At 40.4% G+C, this 24,151-nt stretch overlaps 1 protein-coding gene across 5 annotated transcripts in view; it reads left to right on the forward strand.

The window, feature by feature from the left end:
• WDR33 (WD repeat domain 33) overlaps positions 1–24,151 on the forward strand; it is a 71,323-nt gene that overhangs the window by 41,349 nt on the left and 5,823 nt on the right. Inside the window, exons 8-20 of one of the 5 annotated variants that reach the window (XM_026080167.1) lie at positions 10,473–10,599; positions 11,168–11,322; positions 11,457–11,535; positions 12,076–12,186; positions 12,919–13,013; positions 13,218–13,226; positions 13,895–13,981; positions 14,230–14,369; positions 14,854–15,006; positions 15,368–16,417; positions 20,903–21,005; positions 21,282–21,744; positions 21,842–24,063. In XM_026080167.1, the coding sequence (XP_025935952.1) occupies positions 10,473–10,599; positions 11,168–11,322; positions 11,457–11,535; positions 12,076–12,186; positions 12,919–13,013; positions 13,218–13,226; positions 13,895–13,981; positions 14,230–14,369; positions 14,854–15,006; positions 15,368–16,417; positions 20,903–21,005; positions 21,282–21,744; positions 21,842–21,872 (2,603 nt within the window). In that variant the 3' untranslated portion in view covers positions 21,873–24,063. Of the gene's footprint in view, positions 1–10,472; positions 10,600–11,167; positions 11,323–11,456; positions 11,607–12,075; positions 12,187–12,918; positions 13,014–13,217; positions 13,227–13,894; positions 13,982–14,229; positions 14,370–14,853; positions 15,007–15,367; positions 16,418–20,902; positions 21,006–21,281; positions 21,745–21,841; positions 24,064–24,151 lie in introns of those variants that run through there. The other 4 variants (XM_026080165.1, XM_026080166.1, XM_026080168.1 and 1 more) reach the window with 4 other exon arrangements.

Consider the following 24,151-nt stretch of genomic DNA (forward strand, 5'->3'; position numbering starts at 1 on the left):
TGACATCTCTCCCTTTCTTTGTTAGGTTTTATCGCACAAAACCTGTGGTAAGTTTTCAACACTGTCTTTTTCCCAGCCCCTGTGTATGATCACGTGTAAAAAGTTTTACTCTGTGATCCATTCACGTGCCTGTGGTATTTCAAGTGATACATGGGGATGCATGGTATTTTAGAGAGCCTCTTAAATATTTATACAGCCACACGCTCCAAAACAGTTGCTTAATAAGGGACCTGTTTTTAGGATTAAAACCCAAATCCTTTTATTTATTTTCCTCTACTTAAATAGGGACTTCAGTATTACCTTTAAACCTGAAAGAGGGAGGCTTCAGAATTTGTAGGTGGCAGGAAAGAGTCCACAGACGATGTGGTGGTGATGTAGGAAAGGGCAGGAAAATAAGAGGACCCAGGAGCACTGATTGTGCAAGAATTTGAAATAAGGCTCTGTGCTAAAACATTCCTCATTTGCTTCTCTCCTGAACTGAGCTCTCCTTTGCTGCCTGATTGAAAATTGTGTGTAATGTATTATCTCTATCATGTTTCTGTAACACTGTTCAAACCATTATTTTGTTGCTGCACTTTATTACATTTTTGCACTGAGGAAAAAAAAGAAGTAATTTTTCATCTTACTGTCTTTGTTTCTTTCATCAGCCCAACTATCAGCACTGAATTAGTCACTTTTTTAAATCACTTTATGAAATTATATGACGTCTTTGTTCCGTTTTACATCTTGGTGCTCTGCCCTTTTGTGTTTTTCTGTCCCCTCTCTTAATTTACAGCCCTTTCATATTTTGGTGGTTTGAAAATGAGTCCCTAGCACCTGAAATGAAAATTCTCCAATCTGTTCAGCTTCATCTCGGTATAGAAAGAGTAGTGCTTTGTGGCCCGGGCCAGCGTTATGTGCTGTGCTTTCTGCCACCGAGTGAGAATGCTTTCTGCCGAGTTACTCAGTAGATGTGCTGCAGCTTAGTTTGCTCAGTGTTGCCGGTGGAGATGCAGAGAACAATCTCTACGGCATCTCTCTGAGCATCCCTTCTGGGGTCTGTTATACGTGCTAACTGTCTGGATTACTGCTGGACGCAAGCAAATCCTTTCCTAGGGGCTATACCTTTTTATTTCCCTGCTGCCCCTGGCCCAGCTGCTGTTCTCTTAACCACTGAGGGCAGGTGCTCGTGCAGCACTTGCCCTAAAACCACAGAAAATTGTTTTCCCGTCTTCTGTGTTCCTCTATTCATTGTTCCCTGGCTTAAAATGCTAATGGGCTCGTATTTATGGGATGTTCTGTATTGGTAAACTGGCTATCAAAAATAGCTTATATGGCTTTTTTGGTTGACAAAAGGGAATATAATTTTCCTGTAAATTTGTTGTCCATTCAAGTAAAAAACTAGTTGAAAAAGCATTCTTCTGTGACTGGCAAGATCAACGTGAGTGTCTTTAAAAGGAATTTACTTGTCTGATAGAGAAGAGAAGCTGATGGTACCTCTTCTCTCAAAGGGATTTGTAAAAGTAGGATCCTGTCTTGTAGTCTGAACCAGAAAATCACATTGAAACCTATTCTTCCAAGCAAGGAAGATCAAACTGACTGAAAGATCTTGATAGTCCTTCTGTGTTGGCTGTTTTTATTAAAAAAAAAAAAAAAAAAACCCACAAACAAACTGGGTTTATTTTGGAAGCAAAAGTATATCGTGTTATATAAAACACTTCCTGTAATTTCTTCATGTAATTTGTTTTGCTGTGGTCCAGAAAAAAAATTTCTTGGGTTTTAGCAGCTTGCTAAGTGGGATGTCTGCTCATGTGGCCAGACAATGGTTTGAAGCTTTGATTAACCTCTAAACTAGGTATTTAGACTGTGCTTTTTTCTTGCAACTGCCATAATCACCAGCAGAGCTTTAATGAACACCTAATGAGATGTTAAAGGAAAGAATAGTAATGAAAATGATGATGGATGGTTATTCTTAGCTTTTGTAGAAGTTCCCCCCCCCCAGATTTGGGAACTAAGTATTCTGACTCTACAGCTTATAATCTTGACCTGAGTGATAGCCAGAGCACAGAGCTTGAGGCAAGCTGGTACTAAATTCTTGAGTGTCCCCTGATTTCCTTCCTTTTTCCTTCCTTTTGCTAAATTGCCCTGCTAAATTTTAGGATGCACTGAGCTTTCTGTGGCAGCTTCAAGTTAAAAAGTTGCCTAAAACGATAGCCTATTTTTGACATTCCTTCTTTGCATTACTTATTTCAGTGTTCCCTGAAAATACCAGACTTGTGCCTGGCTTTGCGTAGTGGTGTGTTTGGCGTGGGTTAGGGCTAGCAGACAGAGGCTTGGCAGAAGGCTGCAGATGGAAGGGCTGGGGATTTTGGCAGCGTCATGGCACTAAGTGAACATCCCAGTCAGCATTTGCAAGAATTGATGGTTAAAACTAGTTTGTGAAGTACGTGTTTAAAAACCTCACTGAAGCTACTCTAGGATCAGTGCATCTTAAATCACATCACTTACTAGGAGCGTAACTTCAGGCACCAGTTTTTAAAACATTCCTTGTTTCATTCTAGTTTCATAAAATACAAGTGTGTGCTCTGACTGAACAACAGTCAAATATTGACTTTTGAGATAAACTCTCATTGTAAGGCTTCAAATTATTTGACCTTCTGCTCAGACCAGAGGTGTCTTAGGCTCCGAGCAGCCTCCAGAAGCGCTTGTTTAGTTCACATTGGGAAGGCTTGACTGGAGTCATTGCAATGCCAAAGCCGGCACTTTCTGGGATTTGGTTTTTGTTTTTACAAACAAGCATGCTGCCCAGCAAGCTGATTCTCTACCCAGATATAAAGCCACAAGTCTGTGGAAATTGCAGACTAATGGTTGACAAAATCACTGAATTTTTCATCTTACAAGCTTGCGCTTTTTCCTCCCGTGAGGACCTCCAGTTGCTCTGTTCCTGGACCAGTTATACTCTCCCCTTTTTTTATGCGGCAGTACATAATAATTACCGTGCCACGTTAGGCTAGCCATCTGTCTTGTCTGATGGCCTAGGACAGTGAACCCTCATTAGCTGCTGGTTCAGATCCAGTGGCTAGTACCAGATGCCTGAAAGAAAGGTGCCACAAGCCGAGCAATAGGAAACTGTGGAACAGTTTCTCTCTGAGGAGTGTTTTTTGGCTCCTATCAGCTGGTTATGTTATGAAGCATGAGAATTTTTCTTATAATTGTTGTTCATTTTTTAATGTTTCTTGTATAACATTAATTTTTAATATCATTAAATGTAAATACCATTGTAAATAAATACTTTCTGTCAATGAATAGCAAGTGTGTTGCTGCTTTCAAAGTAGGCTGGCTACATTTTGAACAGGAAAGCACATCTAGTCCCAGGTACTTTACAGATTAATCAACCAAAAAAGGATGTTTTTCTCCCTTTTGTGTTTTTAAAAGCCCTCTTAATTCTCTGGCCAGTACTTGCAAAGGCATTGTAAGAAATGGAGTGAGAAGTCTGAGAAGTTTGCCCAAGTACAAAGTAGAATCCAGCCTCCTTTTCGTAAATACTTTAACTCGAACATGAACAGTGGTGAAAACTTGACTCTGTCCTTGAAGTCAGCTGCCGTTGCTGCCAAGAACTAGCAGATACATTGAACGAGAAGGTGTTGGTCAGCCTTAATCTGCTGTGTCTTCCCCTTTTGCGCTCTCTCTGCCCTCCTTTTACTCTCATTTCTCTCAAGCTGGCTCTGAGCTTCCTGACTGCTTCCTAATTAAGATTCATAAGGACTTCTTTACTGGAAATAATGACTACTGTATTGCACTAAGCATCATGCTGCATTTTAAAGCATCATCGCGTAAGCGAACTCCCTATACTAGAGATGCGCTTTGTTATGCATAGATTTTTTTTGTTGTTGATTAAGTGTGCAAAAGTGACAGTGGTAAGCTAGAAAACTTGAACGCTGATTAATCAAAATTAGTGAAAATACTTATATATATAATATTTTTACATACTAAAATAACTTACTGTTGGCGCTAAATCATCCATGATCGGTCTACATACGACTTGACTCTCTCATGATCAGAAATGGTGAAACGTGTACCTCATTGGTTTGCATATAGTTCTCATTTCAAAGAAGATGTTAAAGAGCGCTTTGTGTGTTACAGATGCCATTGCCATTACTTACTAGTGCTGCTGCACAGCCTGCTGTCGAGTTTGTGTTGTCTCTGCACGTCTTGCAACACATACGGGCAATAGCCTGACTGGGCACAGGCAGTGGTAATACTCAAAAATACATTCAGGAGTTCAGAAAATCTATCTAAAATGCAAGGTGTCTCTATAATGTCTGTAGACTCTAGCATGAACATATTCAGTGATACCGGACTTGACAGCACAGACCTAAACCTGCAGACACTTTCAGTTATGTAATTTTTGTTTCTGTCCAAAGCAAAGTATTTCAACTTTGGAAGTTGCTCAGCAGTCTGCCGTCAATGCGCTGAAGAATTTACACATTCACCTAAGTTTAGCATGTGAGTAGTCCCATTATGATGAAAGAAATATTAAGTGCTTTGGATTGAGTCCAAAATGTTAAGTAATTTTGAAGGCTGAAGTCTGCATGACCCAGCTCCCACATATACAAGGACCCAGCTGGATTTTTTTCCCCCTCTCTGTAAACTCTTACAGGCAACATTGTCAGTGGCTTTCAGCAGATGTAAAGAATTCAGATACCTGCATGCCATTGCTGGTAATTACACGTAATAGCTCTAGATTTTTTTCATGATTCTTTGCCATTATACGAGCATGCAACTAGCATTAAGTTCAAACCTTCTTTGCTATAGTTTTAGATTTTTCTGGGCTTCAAACTGTTCACTGAGTGGTGAAAGTCCTGTTGTAAAATTGGGATTAGGACTAGGACAAAAATCTTAAACTCATTTATGGAAACACATTTTAGGGGCTGCTTTATTTCTCATATATGAGTCTGATTAGCTGTTCAGTTGGTTGGAATTGGGAAAACTTCTCTCTTGTCTACCTACACCTATTTCATGAGCATTTACTGCTTTTTTTTTTGTCTCCTGATTTCACAGTTGATAAACACAAAGAAAGATACCGTTCTAACAGCTTTTGTCTGCAAAGAAAATTTAGTATGATTATAGAGCTGTTAAATATGGGATTTGTAAACAAGGCTTCATTATGTCACACTGCTGCTTGTCTAAAAAAATAGCAATGGTGCAGGAGACATTCCCTGTAGGTAGATTAAAGCTCTAGCAGTCTCTCCGGATGCCGTATTTAATAATCCTCTAGCACAGAGCTAGAAAATGAATCTGTGAACAAACTAAGGAAAATAAAACAAAATTTAATTTTAGGAGACATAATTTGAAAGTGTTTGGGAGGCAGTGTTCTTAATCCACTGAAGACTAAAAGGAGCTTTTCCCATAATTTATTATTCATCAACCTCCCATACTATATTAAAAAGAAAAAGCATGCTGTGTATCTGTAGAAGGAGGGTTTCTGCAATGTTCGCTCCCAGAGTGGAGACTAGGAAGCCAAAGAGCTCGCAGGACAGCTTTCAAAAGCCATATAGTTCACGTAAAGTGGCAGGAGAAAGAACACTAGATCACGGGAATTAAAATTTATCCTTACCCTTATTGCTAACCTCATCAGTGTTATCAAAACTGTACCTAAGGGTCATATCCGTATTTCTGGTAGATAGGAGGTATTTAGCTCCTGAATAAGCTTTGTGTAGAAGCAGCGAATTGTTAGAGTAGTGGGTAAGCACCAGATAAAATTTTAAAAGCCTTCCACAAGAATAGACCTGGTGAAATAATCCAACATAACCAGCAATCTGGAAGCAACTAACAAAGCCTAAGGGAATTACGTAGAAAGCGTAGAACGTCTTTCTGTTAGCACGGCCGTCTTCCATCGTCCTTGATTTGCAGATGCTCTGTTTGCTTCTCCCTAGTGGGAGTGGAGAAGCCTCGGTTGAGTCGAAGCCTTGTGATGCCAGGCCTGATGTCCCCTTCGCAGGTCCCTCGGAAGCGGTCGCTCACCTACGAAGGGGCTGCTGCTCTGAGGGGTGCTTTTTTAATCGTTTGGGGGTACCGATTGCAGGAAGGTGAATGTTTCTGTGCGGCAATGAAAAGTCTTTGTTGACCACTCCAAAGGAAGTGGAGGACCTCGGTACCTATGTAAGTGGGGACTGCATGTCCCCGTTTAAAGTAGGATGAGAGAACTATGTGCCTTTAAAACCTAAGCAAACAGAGTTCTCTCGTAGGGAGGCAGAAAAAAGTGTTGTTGCATTTAAGTGTTTGTTCATTCTTTAGAATGCAGCTACATATATCCATTTGTTTTTGAATGCGGGTGTTATACAAAGTACAAGAAAATGCTCTTTGTTATGTGAAGTACAAGAGTGTGTCACCTCAGTATGTGTATATGCTAAAAAAAACAACTGAGCAGAAGTAGGGGAATGATCTAGAAATTGTACAATATCAGCTATAAAATGCTCTTTCCAATTTACGTGTCTTTGGAATAGGGCTCATTCCTAGAGCTTAGAATATAATAGAAAAATACTGGCTACAGCAAAAAAACTAATATATCTATAAGCAATAGTTTATGCACAATTGCATTATAAAATATATAGATATGTTATAAACAGTAATAAAAGGCAAACAATTTAATGCTTTATTAATAGGATAGATTACATTTATTAAGTCATATATGCAAAAATTACAGAATAAGAGAAAACAAGTCCTTAATTTATGTGTACTTTTTCATATTTGTGCCATGCTGGAGTTGATCAAACACTACTACACATAATCTTGTTATAGCTTGTTATACATTTCTTCAGCCAGAATTTCTCTGTGGTGTCTTTAAAGATCAACTCTTCAAATAGGTTGTATTTAACAAACAATATTTTATTAGTCAACTGGGTTGTGACTACAGTCACTCTGGTCAGAAATTTGTTACACATATGAAAAGTATTATTAGAGAAATACTTCTTATGTATCTGAACTTTTAAATTAATCTGCTTATGCTTATTTTTCATTGTATTCTTAATGCAGATTTTAAAAAGACAGCAAAACTGAGAAGTGTTAGTATATTGGTTTATGCTCAGGCCCTCATTCATCATGACTTTAAATGAGTTCAAATTATCAAAATTCTTCATCTTTGGTCTTTCTATCGTTTCAGTTTATTTCTAGGCCTTCCATTACCATGATTTCCAGACAATTCACACGCTTCAATTCATTTATTCTTACAGTGTCCCTTTTAGATAGAGAAATGATATAACAGCTATTCTTTTTATAGGTGGAGGATAAAAGGGCAGAAAGGTTAAGGCACTATTCGGATAGCAGCGTTCCCATCCTAACCTACTGGCTCCGGTCACAGAGAGATCTAGGCAACTTTTGAAATCAGATACTGAGCAAAAGCCGTTCAGAGTCAGCAAATAAGCAATGCGAACTACAGAGATTTGCATGAATTAAAGTTGTCCGAACATGGTGCTTGGTGACAGGGATCCTGTACCAGAGGAGAGTCCGATTCCCAAGTCTTAGCCTAGAACTGAGAATTAAAAACAAGCAGGCTTTTTTCCCCTCTGGAGCTTTATTTTAAATGCATTTTCTGTATCATCTGTGTCAATACAGACAGTGGTATATAGGTCTCCTTATCAGTAGAAAGAAGAAAAAKCAATATATGATGTTCCTTGCTGTTTTTTTTTGTTTGTTTGTTTGTTTTTTTAAATCTGGTAAGATAATACTGTTCAGTATTCTCATGTAATTCTTCTGAGTTAGGCTTTTCCTTAGCTTTTTCTGACACCCCTGCCCCCCCCTCAGTTCTTCCCTTAGGAATGATTTATTTAGAGCATGCTTGATGCAGCAGAGAGTTAATTTTCCTCCTTGCCTTCAAGAGAGCCTTGCTGTGATGGGCAGTTCATCTCTCCCCCCTGCTGGACTGTGCTGCGGGTGGGATAGATGACTGAGCAGCCAACAACAGAGGTTCCCAATTTTTCCCCACTTTTGCTGTAGTCCAGAGCACGCTGGCTGTAAGATTGCTCTCTGCAAGACTTCAGTTATCTGTCATGATGATGGTTTTGTTCCTCAGGTCAATTTTAAGATGCTGGTGGTAGTCAGAAGCCTGCTGATAAGTACTTAATCATCTAGCCGCTCTGATGAGAAGTTCTGGGTGTCCTAGCATCTTTGGGCTGGCTTTTAGCATTGTGGTTCACGCGTCTGGGGTTAATAGGTAGTAACTATCGAAACAGCCTTCTGAGAAGCATATTGGTCTTGTACTGTCAGTTCACCATCCCTCTCTTTATGAAGCTTTTTACAGGATGGCTGCTCCCATTGCTCCGTTACAGAGTACGGCTCTGAACCTGGACTAGATTGCCCAGGCTGAGCCTTTTTTCCCTCAAGGTACATATTTGGGTTGATTTAACTCAGGTTAGATCTCCACAGAAAAGCCTAAATCAGGTCTTGCACAAAGTGAGCTCTTATCCAGGGATTGTCTTTCACCAGCATGACTCGTTTGCAGGATGCGGTCCTGCTGCCCAACCAGAAAGTGGCCCTTGGAGCACTCTTGCATCACTGAGTCTCTTATTTAGGACCAAGAAGGTCAACATAATTCCCATCTGTGTGGGTAATTTTTAGGTTTTTGCTGGGTTTTGTTTTTTTCATATTTATGATAACATTTGTTTGAGTATGGTTCAACCAGTTATTACCTCTAATGGAACCTTTCTCTATATGGGCCTAATGTTGCCCTTGAATTAAAATCCTCTGTCTTTCCCTGGGGGCTGCAGGATAACAAGTACCTACAGAATATCATCAGTTGAAAATCTGCAAGCATGAAGCTGCCTTTCAGTATTGAGGTAGAGCACTTCTCTTTCTTACTACTGGCAGAATCGTTCCTCCCAAATAAACACTCAGAAACTAGACTTGCTTCGCCTTCAGCTGCCTGCTTTAGCTGAGACACGGGCTTAGAGCCAATCCAGTGCCTTTCAGTTCTTTCTGCATCAGAAGAACCAGAGAGAGAGAGGTGGGGGGGAAATGCATCTCAGAGGGCCCTGGTGTTGGTAGGACCACCGGATGGGTAACACGTGAGCAGGTTTAGAGTCTCAGTAACTTCCCGGCTCTTCCCTGAAATCCTGCATATTCTGAGGTCAGTTCTGCCTGCTATGAGTGAGGGAGGAGAATTGGGTTCCTTCACACGTAGTGTCAGTTAATGATTAAAGTTGCTCCCCATATACTCACCAAAGTTGTGGTCATTTCTTCTTGGGTCAGGAATCCCTCCCCTATCTGCCCAGCTATATGTATCAGAGAGGGAGAAAGTTGCACTCATTTGATGGAGGAGTGCTTTAAGTGTTTACATTTTGCTTTTATTGCTGGTCCTGATTTGATTTTTCTGCAGCCTCAGGAAAATTTCAACAATATTAATTTTTAATGTCTTGTTGAATTTAGGAATATATTAAGAATGCTTGTGCTGCTTGAAGTTAAATGCTCCACCTGAGAACAAAGTGGTTCCTGTAGGAACTGTCTGACCTTGATGGGAACTGTTTGGCTTTGATGGAACATCCCGCCATTCCTCCATACCATTTTATAACTTTAGTGCCTTTATGTTTTAGGCAGCCCTTCTTTTCTCATCTTTCTTTTTCTTTGGTTACTGCATGCTGTCTCATTTTCTGGCATTGACTGTTACTGTTGGCTTTCCATTGAAGTGGGCTGCTGTGGAGAGATACTGGAGAAAGAAATTATCATCCGTTATTTCTTCTCTAAATCCCTATATTCCAGCTCAGAAACCTCCCCGTTTTGTTTTGTAGCAGAAATAAGCATTACTTCTTGACTGATTTTTAGCTCATCTGAGCAGCACAGATTCTCTGTCAAGGTCAGTCAGTCAGTTTAAAACGAAGTGATATCCTGAGGGTTTTCTTCTCCTAACTCTTGACTGCTAGAAAAACCTGAGTCTGTTTGACCTAATGGTCAGTGACATCACATAAGATTTCTTCTCCTCATATGCTAATTTGATTTTGGGATTCATGATTTCATTTCTCTGCTTATTTTCTGACAAGACAGCAAAAGGGTAATACTTATAGGCTGGGAAAAAAATACACATTTGTCTTTTATTTCTAAAATACTTCATATAAAATGAAGTGTAATGGTGTATTTTCCCTTAATGCCTCAAGACAAATGCTTCTTCAGTGCGTGTTTAAAATATTGCGTAATAGCGTAGGGCCAAAGCCTAAAAAAGTACCAGTTTCAGCAGCAACATCTTAAAGAATATTTATTTAGGTGAAGTGAGTTTGGTCTATGAGGGTGAAATCTGAAGAGAAGATACTTCCAGTGATTAGTGGGAAGCAATGCAGTTTAAACAATTTGGGGGAGTTTTTATTTAGCTTGATTTTATGTTTTGTGCTCTGTGATGTTTTTCATCCAGTTTTGCATTACTGTTATAAGATATGCACACATTAATTGTCAGTGTCTTTTCAATTTCTATGAAATCTCCAAATGAACAATTTTTATGCTCTTACCAGGACACGGAGCAGATGTGAAGTGTGTTGACTGGCATCCAACGAAGGGATTGGTTGTGTCGGGAAGTAAAGATAGCCAACAGCCGATAAAGTTCTGGGATCCAAAGACCGGCCAGAGCCTTGCCACACTGTAAGTTCTTGTCCCAAGACTTTACTCTTCGCAAATATGAGATAACTTCATGACATCATTATTATTTTTTTTAATTCTCTTTCCAGCTTCTGCCTCACATCTTTTCAGCTCTACACAGTTGCCTCAAATAGAGAGCTAGTGCTTTAGCTGCGTCAGAAAATGTAGAGGTTACGTGAAGTCTGAACCTGGAAAATTGGGACTAATATTCATTGTTTAAGTTGACTTTGTCCTTGTTCATAGACTTCCTAGTCAAACAGTTCTCATTTGGAAAACAAAAATGAGATATGTGCTTAACTAGGCAGAAGAAATCTCTGATCAGCCAGAGGTCACTGCAGTAGAAACATGCACAGTACCTGAATACTGTCTCAGAGAGCACTACCAATTGGTCTTAAGTACAGAAGAACAATTTTAAAGCATAGGGTCTTTGGCGTAGAAAGCCCTAATATTCTAGTTTAGTAGTCTGAATTACTTTGTTGTTGACCTGAATATTTGGGACTGGTAAATTATCACATTTTGTGTCTGAGACGTTGGTATCTCGACAATGTCTTTTTTCTTTCTCTGCTTGCAGACATGCTCATAAAAACACAGTGATGGAGGTAAAATTGAACCTGAATGGAAACTGGCTTCTAACGGCTTCTCGTGACCACCTCTGCAAGCTCTTTGACATTCGTAATCTGAAAGAAGAACTTCAGGTCTTCAGGGGTCATAAGAAAGAGGCCACAGGTCAGAAGTTGTTGTATTTTGAAGATTTTTATTGGTAAATTTGGATTAAAAATGAAAAGTTTTGAGACCCTGATTTACATTTGTTACAAATCCCAACATTATGCTTCCTGACTATGAGTTATTTTGTATTTCAGCTGTTGCCTGGCATCCTGTTCATGAAGGGCTGTTTGCCAGTGGAGGGTCTGATGGCTCTTTGTTGTTCTGGCATGTTGGGTACGTGGCATTTTCACCAGCACGCTGGAGAGACGTTGGTTGGAAGTGTGAGCTGTTATACCAAACATAAAGTACACATTTCATCTTTGAATCTAGGCTTTAACATGCATGTTTATGGTATAGTTTTGCTCTGTTCCTGAGAATGTTTGTGAATGTGCTTTGTTTATGAAGATATTTTCCTGTGCAGATCTATTTGAAAGGAAACAATTGCACGTACTAAAATTTTCTAATATTCTAGTGTTTTCTAACAGTCTTTTGTTGAGAGGATGATGACTGATTGAAGCTCCTAGCTTGTTAGAGCTTCTTCTGAGATGTTGTAAATATTTTGCTTTTAAATTTACAGTTTAAAAAAAATTCCTACATTACTGAGTTTCCTATTAAGTTCAACTGGGAACAGTCTATTCACCCAAGAGAAAAATAACTGAAGCTTAAAACTTTAGGGGGTAGGAGAACAGGAACAACAGAACAGCGAAAGGTTTATATTGAATCTGTAGCAGATGTTCATCTGTGTGATGACTGATTTTTTTTTTGATGCATCAGGGTTGAGAAGGAGGTTGGTGGAATGGAAATGGCCCACGAGGGAATGATCTGGAGTCTGGCATGGCATCCCCTTGGACACATTCTCTGTTCAGGCTCAAATGATCACACCAGGTATTTTCAAGCATTAAAAGAAAGTATTTAGGGGAATGTATAGACATTTAGAAATTGGAAAGGAGTATGGCACAGGTGAACAGAGAACAGACTGGGATGATTCTGCTACACAACCCATTGGCAAAACAGGGAGACAAATTTGTCTGATGGGAAAGGCATTGACATTTTACATGAAAGGATGAAAGTGTTGTTGTTTTTCACTAAGGAAATATTACTTTTAATCTCCCCAGTCTTTTTTCCCATGGATCATCTGCTGGCCACGTGTTTGTTTTCACATTGCAAGCATGTTTAGAGGCATATAGTTTGTGCTTTGAATCTTTTGGGTTGAACACACTGTAAACATGGAGTATTTTATAAGTGCAGTGGAATTTATGTGTGTATTGACAAGGTTAATTGTGTGTTAAGAATATGTTTAAATTGAGTGAGAAATTCTTGGAAAGGACTGGAAATACCTGTCTGCTCAGGATCTGTATATCAGTGTGTTGCATTTCTTAAATCCATTGTGCCTTGAAGTATCTTCTGAATTGTATAATTCTATGTGGTGTATTTTTTTTTTTTCTTTTAAACTCACACCTGATCCCCAAATCCAGGGTTGAGCTTGATCAGTAAAGGTTTGAACCCTTATATAATCAAGACAGCACACTTAAATTTAGAGAAGCAAGAACAAAATTTGATTAACAGTAGTTAATACTTTTGTCCATTTATTGAAATCATATAACTTCCTTTTGACAGCAAGTTTTGGACTCGAAATCGGCCTGGAGATAAAATGCGAGATCGTTACAACTTGAATCTGCTGCCTGGCATGTCAGAGGACGGTGTGGAATATGGTAAGGCAACTGCCCCGAACGGGAAGGAGGAGGGTTGGGGGTCAGGAACAAGCCTAGGGAATATAGCAGAAATTAGACTGCAGCTTCTAGAGAAGAGGTAGCATTGGTGACCACCTAGATAAAAATAATGTTTACTAGCATAATTTTATTCTCTATGTTATCAAGGATCACGATTCTAACAGTGAATTTTCTTTTGTTCTGCAGCTCCAGGAGGTAAGACCTGCTCTGTCAATCACAGGAAGGAGGTTTGGTGCTCTCTCCAGCAATATCCCCAGTTTGATTTGCTTCTTGAAAACATCATGATTTCCCACAGTCATGAGCTACAGGGCATGGGAAAACCTTTCATATTGTTGAACTTGACTCAAATCTTAAAACTTTTAGCCTCTTCCAAGGATTTTTCTTGGTAATCTTGGGTTGCTCAGGGTTGCCCAGCACTACAGCATGCCTCAGTGACTTTTCTGTCCCCAGGATTGCATCTGTTTCTTTATTCAGGCTTTTCATTAACTGCTCTTTTGTGTTTGGGAATGTTAATTAAAATGTAACATTTCAATCTGATTTAAGTTTTAAGAAATACACATTTGTTATAACAAAAATGGGAATGGGTATGAGATAATATTTACTTTTCTGAGCCTCTGCCCTAGGTGTGACTTTCTTGGAAGGACATAATTTCTGGCCTTTTGGAGTGTTTTTATGAATCTGAACTTGCCATTCTTTTAATTTAATATCCTGTAATTCATGAGTGGGATAATAAGTGTCCCAGTAGTTGTGAAATATGTAATGAAGCCAACAAGAGAGGTAAAAGCATGTGGGAAACCAAAAGAACAAAATTATAATTTAAAGGAAAACTGTTCCAAGAATAAATATCTGTTGTTTTCCTCTAGATGATCTTGAACCCAACAGCCTAGCGGTTATTCCTGGGATGGGAATACCTGAGCAATTGAAAATAGCCATGGAGCAAGAGCAGATGGGTAAGAAATAGCTATGGGGAGGCATTTTCCTGAACCATCCAGATACTGTGTAACTTCTTTCATATCTTTCATGTATCTTGGTAGCACAGATGCTGTTTTCTGAAATTCTGTGTTGTGCATATTTCCCATGGGAAGAAGAAAGAGCTGAGAACTTCTTGTTCTCTTTTGTTAAATAAGCTGTAAGGAGAGTAACAAAGTTTCTCTGTAAACCTGTATTGTGCTGACTGTTTGTCTCCCTGGTGCTAAAGGAAAAGATGAGTCCAATGATATTGAAATGACAATCCCAGGATTGGACTGGGGAATGGAGGAAGTAATGCAAAAGGACCAAAAGAAGGTGCCACAGAAAAAAGTGCCCTATGCAAAACCAATACCAGCACAGTTTCAGCAGGTAAGTACCTGATAACACGGTGAACACCAGAACAAGTTGTTGTTGTCTCATTTTATATTATATCAAAATCATATTATCATATTATATCAAAATATATCATATATCAATATATCATCAATATATCATCAATATATCATTATATCAAAATCATATTATATCAAAAAGTGTCTAGCTGGTAACAGCATTTTGGATTTCTAGTATCAGCTCCTTTAGATCAACATCCAGTGCAAAATAATGTACCACGCTAGTTAGTTTAATGCCTATTTCTGCATTAAAAAATTGGTTAAATCCATTATATCCTGTACTGGTACCTTGAAAATAGGATGTTATGAGATATGCATGTTTTTTTAATCTAGTTTATAGCTTTTGAATATCAATATTACATAGCATTTCAAAAGACCTTTCCCAATGCAGCAATGTATCGTACACATGCTGTTCAGTGCGTAGTCCTCAGAATTCATCTTCTGTTCACTATTCTTTATAGGCATGGATGCAGAATAAAGTCCCTTTGCCTCCCCCACCTGAGCCATTAAATGATAGAAAGGAAGATATTAAACTGGAGGAGAAAAAGAAGACACAGGCGGAGATCGAACAGGAAATGGCAGCACTTCAGTATACAAACCCGCAACTCTTGGAGGTATGTATGTAAAGTTACTAGCAAATTTGTTTTAGTGCTCTAAGTGATACCATTGGACCTTAACACCGAACTGTGTAGCTTGCTTTTGTGGCACTGTTTTCATGTTTTTTCAAAAACCATCTAATTGAACAGTGCATGGACTTAGTGTGTTATAGTACGATACCTGCTGTGAGGCCCCTGCATTTCAGTTAGTTAATACTGATCTATGATTCCCTTTAGTTGTATTCCTGCTAAATAAGTGAAAAGCATTAAATCTTTCTAAGTACCCAAGAATGAGATAGTTGCTTCTGATTTTTAGTTGTTTCCTGTGCTTCTGTGCCTAGTTGATTTTCTGGGTCTTTTTATTTTATTTTTGGGACAGCAACTGAAGATTGAGAGACTCGCACAAAAGCAAGCTGAGCAAGTGCAGCCACCACCTCCAGGAGGCTCTCTTCACGGACCCCAGCCTTTTCCAGGGCAAGGCCCAATGTCACAGATGCCTCAAGGATTTCAGCAGCCCCTCCCACCTCAGCAGATGCCAATGAATATGCCTCAAATGGGACCTCCTGGTCCACAAGGACAGTTCAGACCTCCGGGACCCCAAGGACAAATGGGACCTCAAGGTCCTCCGTTACACCAAGGCGGTGCAGGTCCACAAGGGTTCATGGGACCACAAGGACCTCCAGGCCCCCAAGGACCTCCACAAGGAATGCCACGGCCTCAGGATTTACATGGGCATCAAGGAATGCAGAGACATCCTGGCCCTCATGGGCCAATGGGGCCTCCAGGTCCACAGGGTAGTGCTGGCCCACAAGGCCACTTAGGACCACAAGGCCTACCTGGATCTCAGACTCACTTAGGACCGCAGGGTCCACCTGGCCCACAAGGTCACTTGGGTCCTCAAGGTCCTCCGGGTGGTCAAGGAATGCAAGGGCCACCTGGTCCCCGAGGAATGCAAGGACCTCTTCCTCATGGCATGCAAGGAGCTCCAGGATCTCAAGGGATGCAAGGTCCTATATCTCAAGGGCCTTTGATGGGACTTAATCCAAGAGGGATGCAGGGTCCACCAGGGCCCAGAGATAACCAGGGACCTACTCCACAAGGGATGATGATGGGTCATCCGCAAGAAATGAGAGGTCCTCATATGCAGAGTGGTTTACTAGGACATGGTCCCCAAGAGATGAGGGGCCTACAGGGACCCCCGCCTCAAGGTACAATGTTAGGACCGCCACAAGAATTGCGTGGGCCACCAGGTCCACAAGGCCAGCAGGGACCTCCACAAGGCTCTTTAGTAGGGCCTCAAGGAAACATGCAAGGACCTCAGGGACAGCCAAACCCTTCAAGGGGGCCACATCCTTCCCAGGGCCCTCTACCTTTCCAGCAGCAGAAAACTCCTTTGCTGGGTGATGGGCCTCGTCCCCCATTTAATCAGGTACGTGTGGGTCTGTGTAACAAGGAGACTGTTAAGAATGCAGGAATGATAATGTCACGTGGTACAAATGCCGAGCAAGAGCTGAGAGTCCGGAGGTTGGGTGTATTTGCAGGATTGAGGCATCGGAAAAAACTAAATGGTGCTGAAGAGAGTCATGTGGCTTGGAAGCAACAAACATAAATGTAGAAATGGGATTACTGGAAATACAGATATGGAAATCAATGTCTGCCAAGAAAATATTTAACCTTAGCAGAAACTCCAGATTTTTAATTTAAAGACACTGAACTCTTTTAAATAGGGAATTTCATGGGGAGTTGGCAAGCACTAGAAGAAGTCAAATTTAAGCAAAATTAACATAAGAAGCCTCATTAATTAACGCAAGTTACTGCCAACTCTCAGTTGTCCCACAGAAGTTTATCCAGAGTATGGGATGAGTTTACCATGGGTGCTGACACGGCTGGAATTAGCTTGGGTCTGGTTGAGCTTACCGGTTCGGATGCAGTGCACAGCAGCACAGCTCTCGTGCTTCCAGTGTACGTCTAGAAATCGTTTTGGCTGCCTTTATACCTTCTGGGGCACCAGTTAAGAGATCCTGCCTGGCCGTGTACGTGGTTACTTGGCAAGAAGCCCGAGCGGGAGCGCAGGTATTGGCTCGCGCAGGACCAGCGCAAGTCCGACGGGGCGAGCTGGGACTGCTGAGCTCGGCCCGGATCCGTGCTGAGCACCTGCCCTGGCCCTCTGGGCCCAAGGAAGGGCGGCGAGCCCGGCGCTGCCCTGCGCTTGCGCTAAGCTGACCTGGAGCGCCCGAGAGCGTTGCTTACGGACACACCGGCTAATTTTGCGGGAACTGAGTCCGTTGTTGGTCAAGGCTGGTTGAGCGCCAGTCTTCTGGGGTGCGATCTGCTCTGCAGCTCTTCAGGATCTTTAATAGCCGGCTTGTTCCATCTTCTGGTCTGCCGCAGCTCGCGGAGAGCTTACTGTTTTCAGTGTTGTGAACGTATTTCTTATAAGCCCCTATTTTACTGACACTGGTTTTGTACTTAAAATTTCTCATGTTTGTATTCGGCTTTAAGATGCGTTTTGGAGGGAGAGTTTTTTGGGGAAGGAAAAAAACCTACTTCTCCAATTTTATGAAATGCATGATTTCTTTTAACAAGATTAACTTTTTTAGAGTTGCACTGAATAGCTTCTAGCTAAAGCTTTAGCTGATGCGGATATCCCCCTTGGTGCGTAGTCCCGTACCATTCACAGTAACGTGTGATGACAGTGACATGAGCTTCATTTAACAGATTCAACTTCAGACTGAGGCACAGCGACCTACAAACTGTGTATTTATTTGCTTTTTTTTTTTAAACACATAAGCAACGATGCCCTCCAGAAGTCTGTTAATGCAACACTATTGCTGAGATTTCAAAAGCATCAAAGCTGAGAGAATAAAATTTGGTTCCATAACTATCACTCATCTAATTCATACTAGCACAGTGTTTCTCATGGCTGTGCTAAGGAGACTAATATTTCTGCCTTGAGAATAAGTGCTGAGCTTGTGCGGGTGTGTATAAAAGTTTGCGTGCATTTACCTGCAGAACGTGTAGGACTGTCCTGGTCCGACACTGCTGTTAACGYGCCGAGGTCAGAATTCAGTGGTTGCTTTTGGCAGGTGGACAGTTATTCTTAATGAATACTACTATCTTAAAGTCTCATATAAATATTGAAAAGAAAGAAAAAAACAAGTATTTTTGACCCTTTTTCCTTCTTAGTGTAGCTTTAGTAGGATAATGCCTTAAAAAAAGAACAGATTTCAAAATTTATAATGTTCCTCTCAGTTTTTGCTCCTGTTTGCTTCTCTGTAATATGAATATAATAGTAGTTACCTAACTCATTTTTTTTAGCAGTACGCATTGGCTTTTTCTTTTTTTTTGTCCCAAATTTGACATTACTCTTCTGTAAACTTGTACAAATCACTTGACTTCCTCTTTTTCCCATCAGTAGCAGGAGGGTACAAATATTTGTCTGCTTCATCAAGGGCTTGTGAAATTAATACTGAATATTTATACAGGTTTGTAAAGGTAAAGCTCCATAAAAGAAGCCCGTTATTATCTGCACCCAGATAATACACTACATTGGAGAGCGCAGGTTTGCTGCCCGATGCTTGGGCTGATGTACCTCGCTTCCTCAGTCTGAGCTCTGCTACCTTCTGCAAATGTGAAACAGAACAGAAAACTAGCTATGGGAAGGAGATTTCCTGAGATATGATTGGTAAAATCTTTTTCTGGAGATAGGCGTGTTGATATTAAAATAGAGATGGGTAGATAGAATATTGCCACGTTAGCAGTGGTACTTTTGTGGCTCTTCCACTATTGCTGATTTAGAAGAATTGGTCTTAATCACATCTAATCTTTTTAGATAGATATGCTGAATTTCATCTCATTTGCTGCCTGTGCGAGGTGCGAATACTTCAGGACAAGTCTCCTTATTGTCCACGTGGAGGCAAACTTTAGGAGCTTGTGAAATGTTTAGGAGAAAGGCAAATTTTTCCTGTGGGTCAGTATGAAAAATTCTGCAAAAAGTAGAGGTGGCTGCTCTAAAACGGCTACGGTGCGGTTTGGCTGTGGTAGGTGAGCCGCTAGCCCAAGCATAGCTGCGGCGCGGTGCGGAGGAGGACACGGCTGTCGAAAGCTGCTGCCACGCGCTCTCCCCTCCCAGCTCTGCAAATTTAGTCCTGCGGTTGCAAGCTGGGGCCCATAACGCATTTTGGGATGAAACACATGAAAAAATGCAGTATTGCCGTCCTGTCTTCCTGCCTTGTCAGAGCTTTAATTACTTGGGGTAAGGTTTCTTGGCAAACCCTAAGGAAAGTCTTTTTGTGAACGTTAAAAACTGCTTTTTGTTTAAACAAAAACGGCCTGAATTTAAGAAGTTGAAGAAAGTTTATTGTAAGTAAGCATAGGTTAAATACATGAGAAATTACAAAACTCCAGCAAGGTTTTGGTCAAGAATGGCAGAAGCACTGTCCTAGGGTTTAGGTGGATCTTTCCTAGTCAGGGAATTTGTGTTCTGGATTCAACTCTCAGTCACYGGGCAGGCATTTTTTTTAATGGGTATCAGATCAAGCCTTTTATTTTGCTAATTTTCCCCCCAAAATCCTTACAAAAATAATCATTACAAATGTGCTGTTTGTGGTGCATACTTGTATGCTTTTCTTGTGTTTATCACAGATATTGCAATTCAATATAAGAGTTCAGTATATAATTTAAAATCCATATTTTAAGATACGAAGGGAAAAATGCACTAATTCACTTATTAATTCTCTTGAACTGAGGCAAAATAGTGGTGTTTTCAAAAAATAAGTACAGAACATGAAAATTACTTAATGTGGATTCATGTAGAGATTAATCAGTGTAATCATGAGTACAATTATGGAGTATAGTCTTTTAAGTATTTACAAACCATCTGCAGTCTGGAAGGTTTATTACAAGCCAGTATAGAGGCAAGTTCCAAATCTTATTCTTTAGAAATGTCTAGGAAAAAATGTTGAGGAAAAAATGTCTGGTTGTTTGGCAAGGGAGGGGGGCGGATTTATTTATTTTTTGGTGATGTCAACCTAAAAGGTTTTGTATAGCAACCTTGCAAAATTCACGGGGAGAGACAGACTAACAAAAGCCTTATTTATTCTTCATTTTTCCTTTGGGTTGGTGGAACTTCGGCAAACTCCTGCTCAGCCTGCTGTTTCTGCTTGGGAAGAGCAGGCTGCTGCAGCTCTGCCGTTAGCTCCGTCCTTGCATTAATGACTTAGTAACAACTTGTCCCTTTGTGCTTAGCCACGCGTCTTAAAGTTTTAAGTATTATCCCTTGAGCTTTGATTTAGAATTAGGGAAAACTTTGCCAGCATGGTAAAAACCAAGCTCATGTATTTCCATGTTAGCAGTTCATAAAGCAGGGTTTACAGGCGAGGTTCACTAGCACCACCCACAGCAGGTCCCCGTAGTTTCACCCCCCCGGCAGACGTTCTCCATATACCTATTTTTTTCATTGTCTCATTTTTTGTTCATTTCTGAAGGAAGTCTTTGGACTTGCAGGCTAGGCAGTTTTTTAACAGCCAGTTAAAGTCAGTACCTGATATTTTTCAAACAAATATACACAATTTCCTCATCTTCACTAACAGGCAGCTAAAATATGAGTTTTTATCATCGTTGGTTGTGATGGGTAAAATGTAGCTGGTGGGAATGAGTCCTTGAAATGGTAACTTTTCTATAAAATCATGTATACTTTCAGACAGTGACTGAAAAGTTATTAGAAATATGTGAATGTCTGAAAAACTAAGCTCAAATGATTGCAAAATCAGCTGTTTCTATGGTTTGAAGATCTGTGAAGATACATAGTCTTTGTTTATGTAAAGAAATGTATTTTGCCCTCTTACAAAATGCCTAAAAGCAAAAATTCTCATGCATGGTAATTCACGTAGCCTTTCCTGCTATATATTAATAGGACGGACAGAACCCAGGTCCTCCACCATTGATACCAGGACTGGGGCAGCAGGGAGGACAAGGTCGTCTCGGCCCTCACAGCCAAGGACCTGGCCTTAATAAAGGTAATTATATATCCTGTCTGTTCTTCTATGAGCAGCTCTCCAGAAGGAGACTGTTCCGGTGCAATGCCTCTAGGTAGAAAAGGCTATAGCAGAGCATGGGCTTTGGCTCAGAGAGGAGGTTCCATAGACTTTGGCAGGAATGTAGAGAAGCGTTTCCCCGAAGAATATTTAATATGAAATGTATAGCGTGTGCTTTGGAGAAATGTGCAAACTAGAGCATCCTAGAAATGTTTTTAGAAAACATTACAGAAATTTGCTATGATTTTTTCCTTCAAGGTGACTCCCGTGGTCCACCAAACCATCACATGGGCCCTCTCTCAGATAGAAGGCACGACCAGAACAGTGGTGGTCCTGATCATGGGCCTGAGAGAGGGTTGTTTCGAGGTGGCCAGGAGTGGGGTGATGGTAGAGACAGCAGGGGCATGCCAGATAGACGAGGACCTCACCCAGATTTCCATGATGACTTTGATCGACCAGATGACTTCCGTGACGACTTCCATCCGGATAAGAGATTTGGCCATCGATTACGGGAATTTGAGGGGAGAGGAGGCCCGCCATTACAAGATGAAAAATGGAGACGCGGTGGACCTGGGCCTCCCTTTCCTCCTGATCACAGGGAATTTGAAGGAGGGGGTTCAAACCGTGGGCCTCCTGGTGCTTGGGAAGGACGGAGACCGTCAGATGATAGATATCCACGGGATCCTGAGGATGCACGGTTCCGGGGAAGACGCGATGAGAGGTAAGAATAAATCTACTCATTGTTTTGGGGTAAAGGGTGAATGGAGGGAAGTCTTTCTTCCTGGTTTCCTTTTCATTAAGGAGTCTATCTGTTTCAGATTTATAAACTGGAAACCAATCAGGAAATGAAAACTCTAATATACCTGAGTATAGAGTCCATAAAATCATTCAGTAATAGAAGAAAACTTGAAAAATGGTCATTGTACACAGCAGCTTCCGTGTCTTTAAACAGTAAGTAAAGAGAAGGGAGGAAATTTGTAGAGAAGACCAAGTGACACAGGATGAAGATTTGAGATCGTTTTGATGAAAATTGAGAGGAAACTTGAAGGTTAAAGTGACAAACTTTTGAACACTAGAAATGGAATTTGAGACTTTGTCTCCAGTCACAAACTACAGCATGACTGTAGAGACTGTAGAATGAGATGTAATATACTTGTAAGGAGCAGGAACAGTGATCCTACTATCAAATATTAAGGGGCAGAGCTACTGCATCTGTTGGACTGTTGAGACTATTTTCTCATGTTTTTGCTTCTAGCAATTTTATTTCTTTCTGACTTATTTCTTAATGCCAAGCGAAGAACTCAAAAATAATCTAGTTTATAGCAATGTTCATGTCATTGCTTGCAGTTTCCAAATGAATCACAAAGGGACAAATTTGCTTCTAGTTATCAATGTAAATATGGAGGAATTACTCTAAGTCAGCAAGATTAACTGTCATTGAAAGTTGCTCCAGATTTATGCTATTTAACAGTAAAATTTGGCCTCCAAGGTCTAAGCCTCTCACTGACCACCAACTCCATATGTATAGAAACGTGTACTTGTACAAATATATTGTGGTCTCCACATAATGTGAATTTTGTGTGTTTTAGTTGCCTTTTTAATCATTTTCTTACATTCCTTTTACTTTACATCTATACAGCTCTTCTTTTAGCTATTTTCTACCTAGCTCTGTAAAGAGGTACCTTCCTTTTGTGTGAAGAGTATGAAAAGAAATGAGCAGTAACTAAAAGAAGGTAACAATTAAAGCCATTTTAAAAACGTAAGAGTAAAAATAGACAGCATCCAAGCTGAATGGTCTGCATTATAGAATTCTAAAAGACATGGCAGACAACGTTTTTAAAAGTGCAGTAGAGATTTTTGAATCTTACATTGGAAATGTTTAGGGACTGGGAAATATTTTATTATTATCCTGATTTTAAAAAGGTTTCAAGGAGTGTCCAAGAAACTTGTGACCTGTAAATCTGACTTCTGAACTAAGAAGAGTCTATTCGTCACAGTACGAGTATTTGTACAGATAATTTGGTTTAAAAGGAATGAGCACAGGGCTATAAAGGGCTTATTGTGCTGAGCAAACTTAATGAATTCCTTTGAGTGAAGGTGAATTAGATGCCGTTTACTGCAGATGCTGAGGTGAACCTAAGAATCCCAACCCACTCATTTAGCTGGCTTGATTTGGAATCGAGATTGTAACTGGCTTGATCAAGCATGAGAGGGATGTGTGTGTATGTGTGTGTTTCTCTCTAATTTCCCGTCCTTTTCATCCCTGTCCTGTTCTTACTCTACCTGTGCATATCAACATGATGCTTCTACTGCAGAGACCTGCCTCTTCCTGCCTGCTAGTCTGCACAGTGTGTAGTTCTGTACTTTAAGGTCCTAGACCTCAAGGAAGACGACCTGAGAGCAGTCAAACAGGAACTGAGCCCTATACAAGGCAGGGTTTCACATGTGACTGATATGCAAAAGTGAAAGAGGATATATATGGCACAATATTAGGCGCTGTGGCTATGTCAGGCATAGGTATGGTAGCTCTCAAAACTGAACTGTGGCCATAAGGTTGCCTGACAGCAAAGGGAAAGGCACTATTCCTGGTAGCCAGAGGACCTTGTGTTGCAAATCTTGATAATTTACAAGCTAAGCAGAATCACACCATGTCAGTATTAAAATGGGAGACCCTCTAAAGAACACCTAGAGGACTGTGCTGTTTCAAGGCTAAACAATATTGCTCTGTGGTTATTTGAACCATTTGTACCTGAAACTGTTCAGTTTGTTTTCCCAAATCATCCAAGTTAATGTAAAATGGTTCATTGTCCATACACAGCACTCCCTCCATCCACTGTTGTACCTATATAGGCACAGCAGCCTCCTCTCTGTATTGTGTTTGTTTTCTGGGAGGTGGAGACAGACCTATTGTTTTTAATTAAAAAAAAAATGTAAAAGTTTAAAAATATTGTATTGTGTTATGACTACTGTTAAAATATTTAAATTTGTAATTAAAAGGTTAATGTTGTTAAAATTCTAAATAAAAGTATCTAAAGTTTTGCTTGTAATAGGATGCACTGTGTCTTTAATGAGCTGGGGAAGGGGATGTTGCACAAAGCCAAGACTATCTGAATATTACTGTGGCTATG

The sequence above is a fragment of the Apteryx rowi genome, unplaced genomic scaffold (genome assembly GCF_003343035.1).
Source record: "Apteryx rowi isolate R43461 unplaced genomic scaffold, aptRow1 scaffold_51, whole genome shotgun sequence".
NCBI lineage: Eukaryota > Metazoa > Chordata > Aves > Apterygiformes > Apterygidae > Apteryx > Apteryx rowi.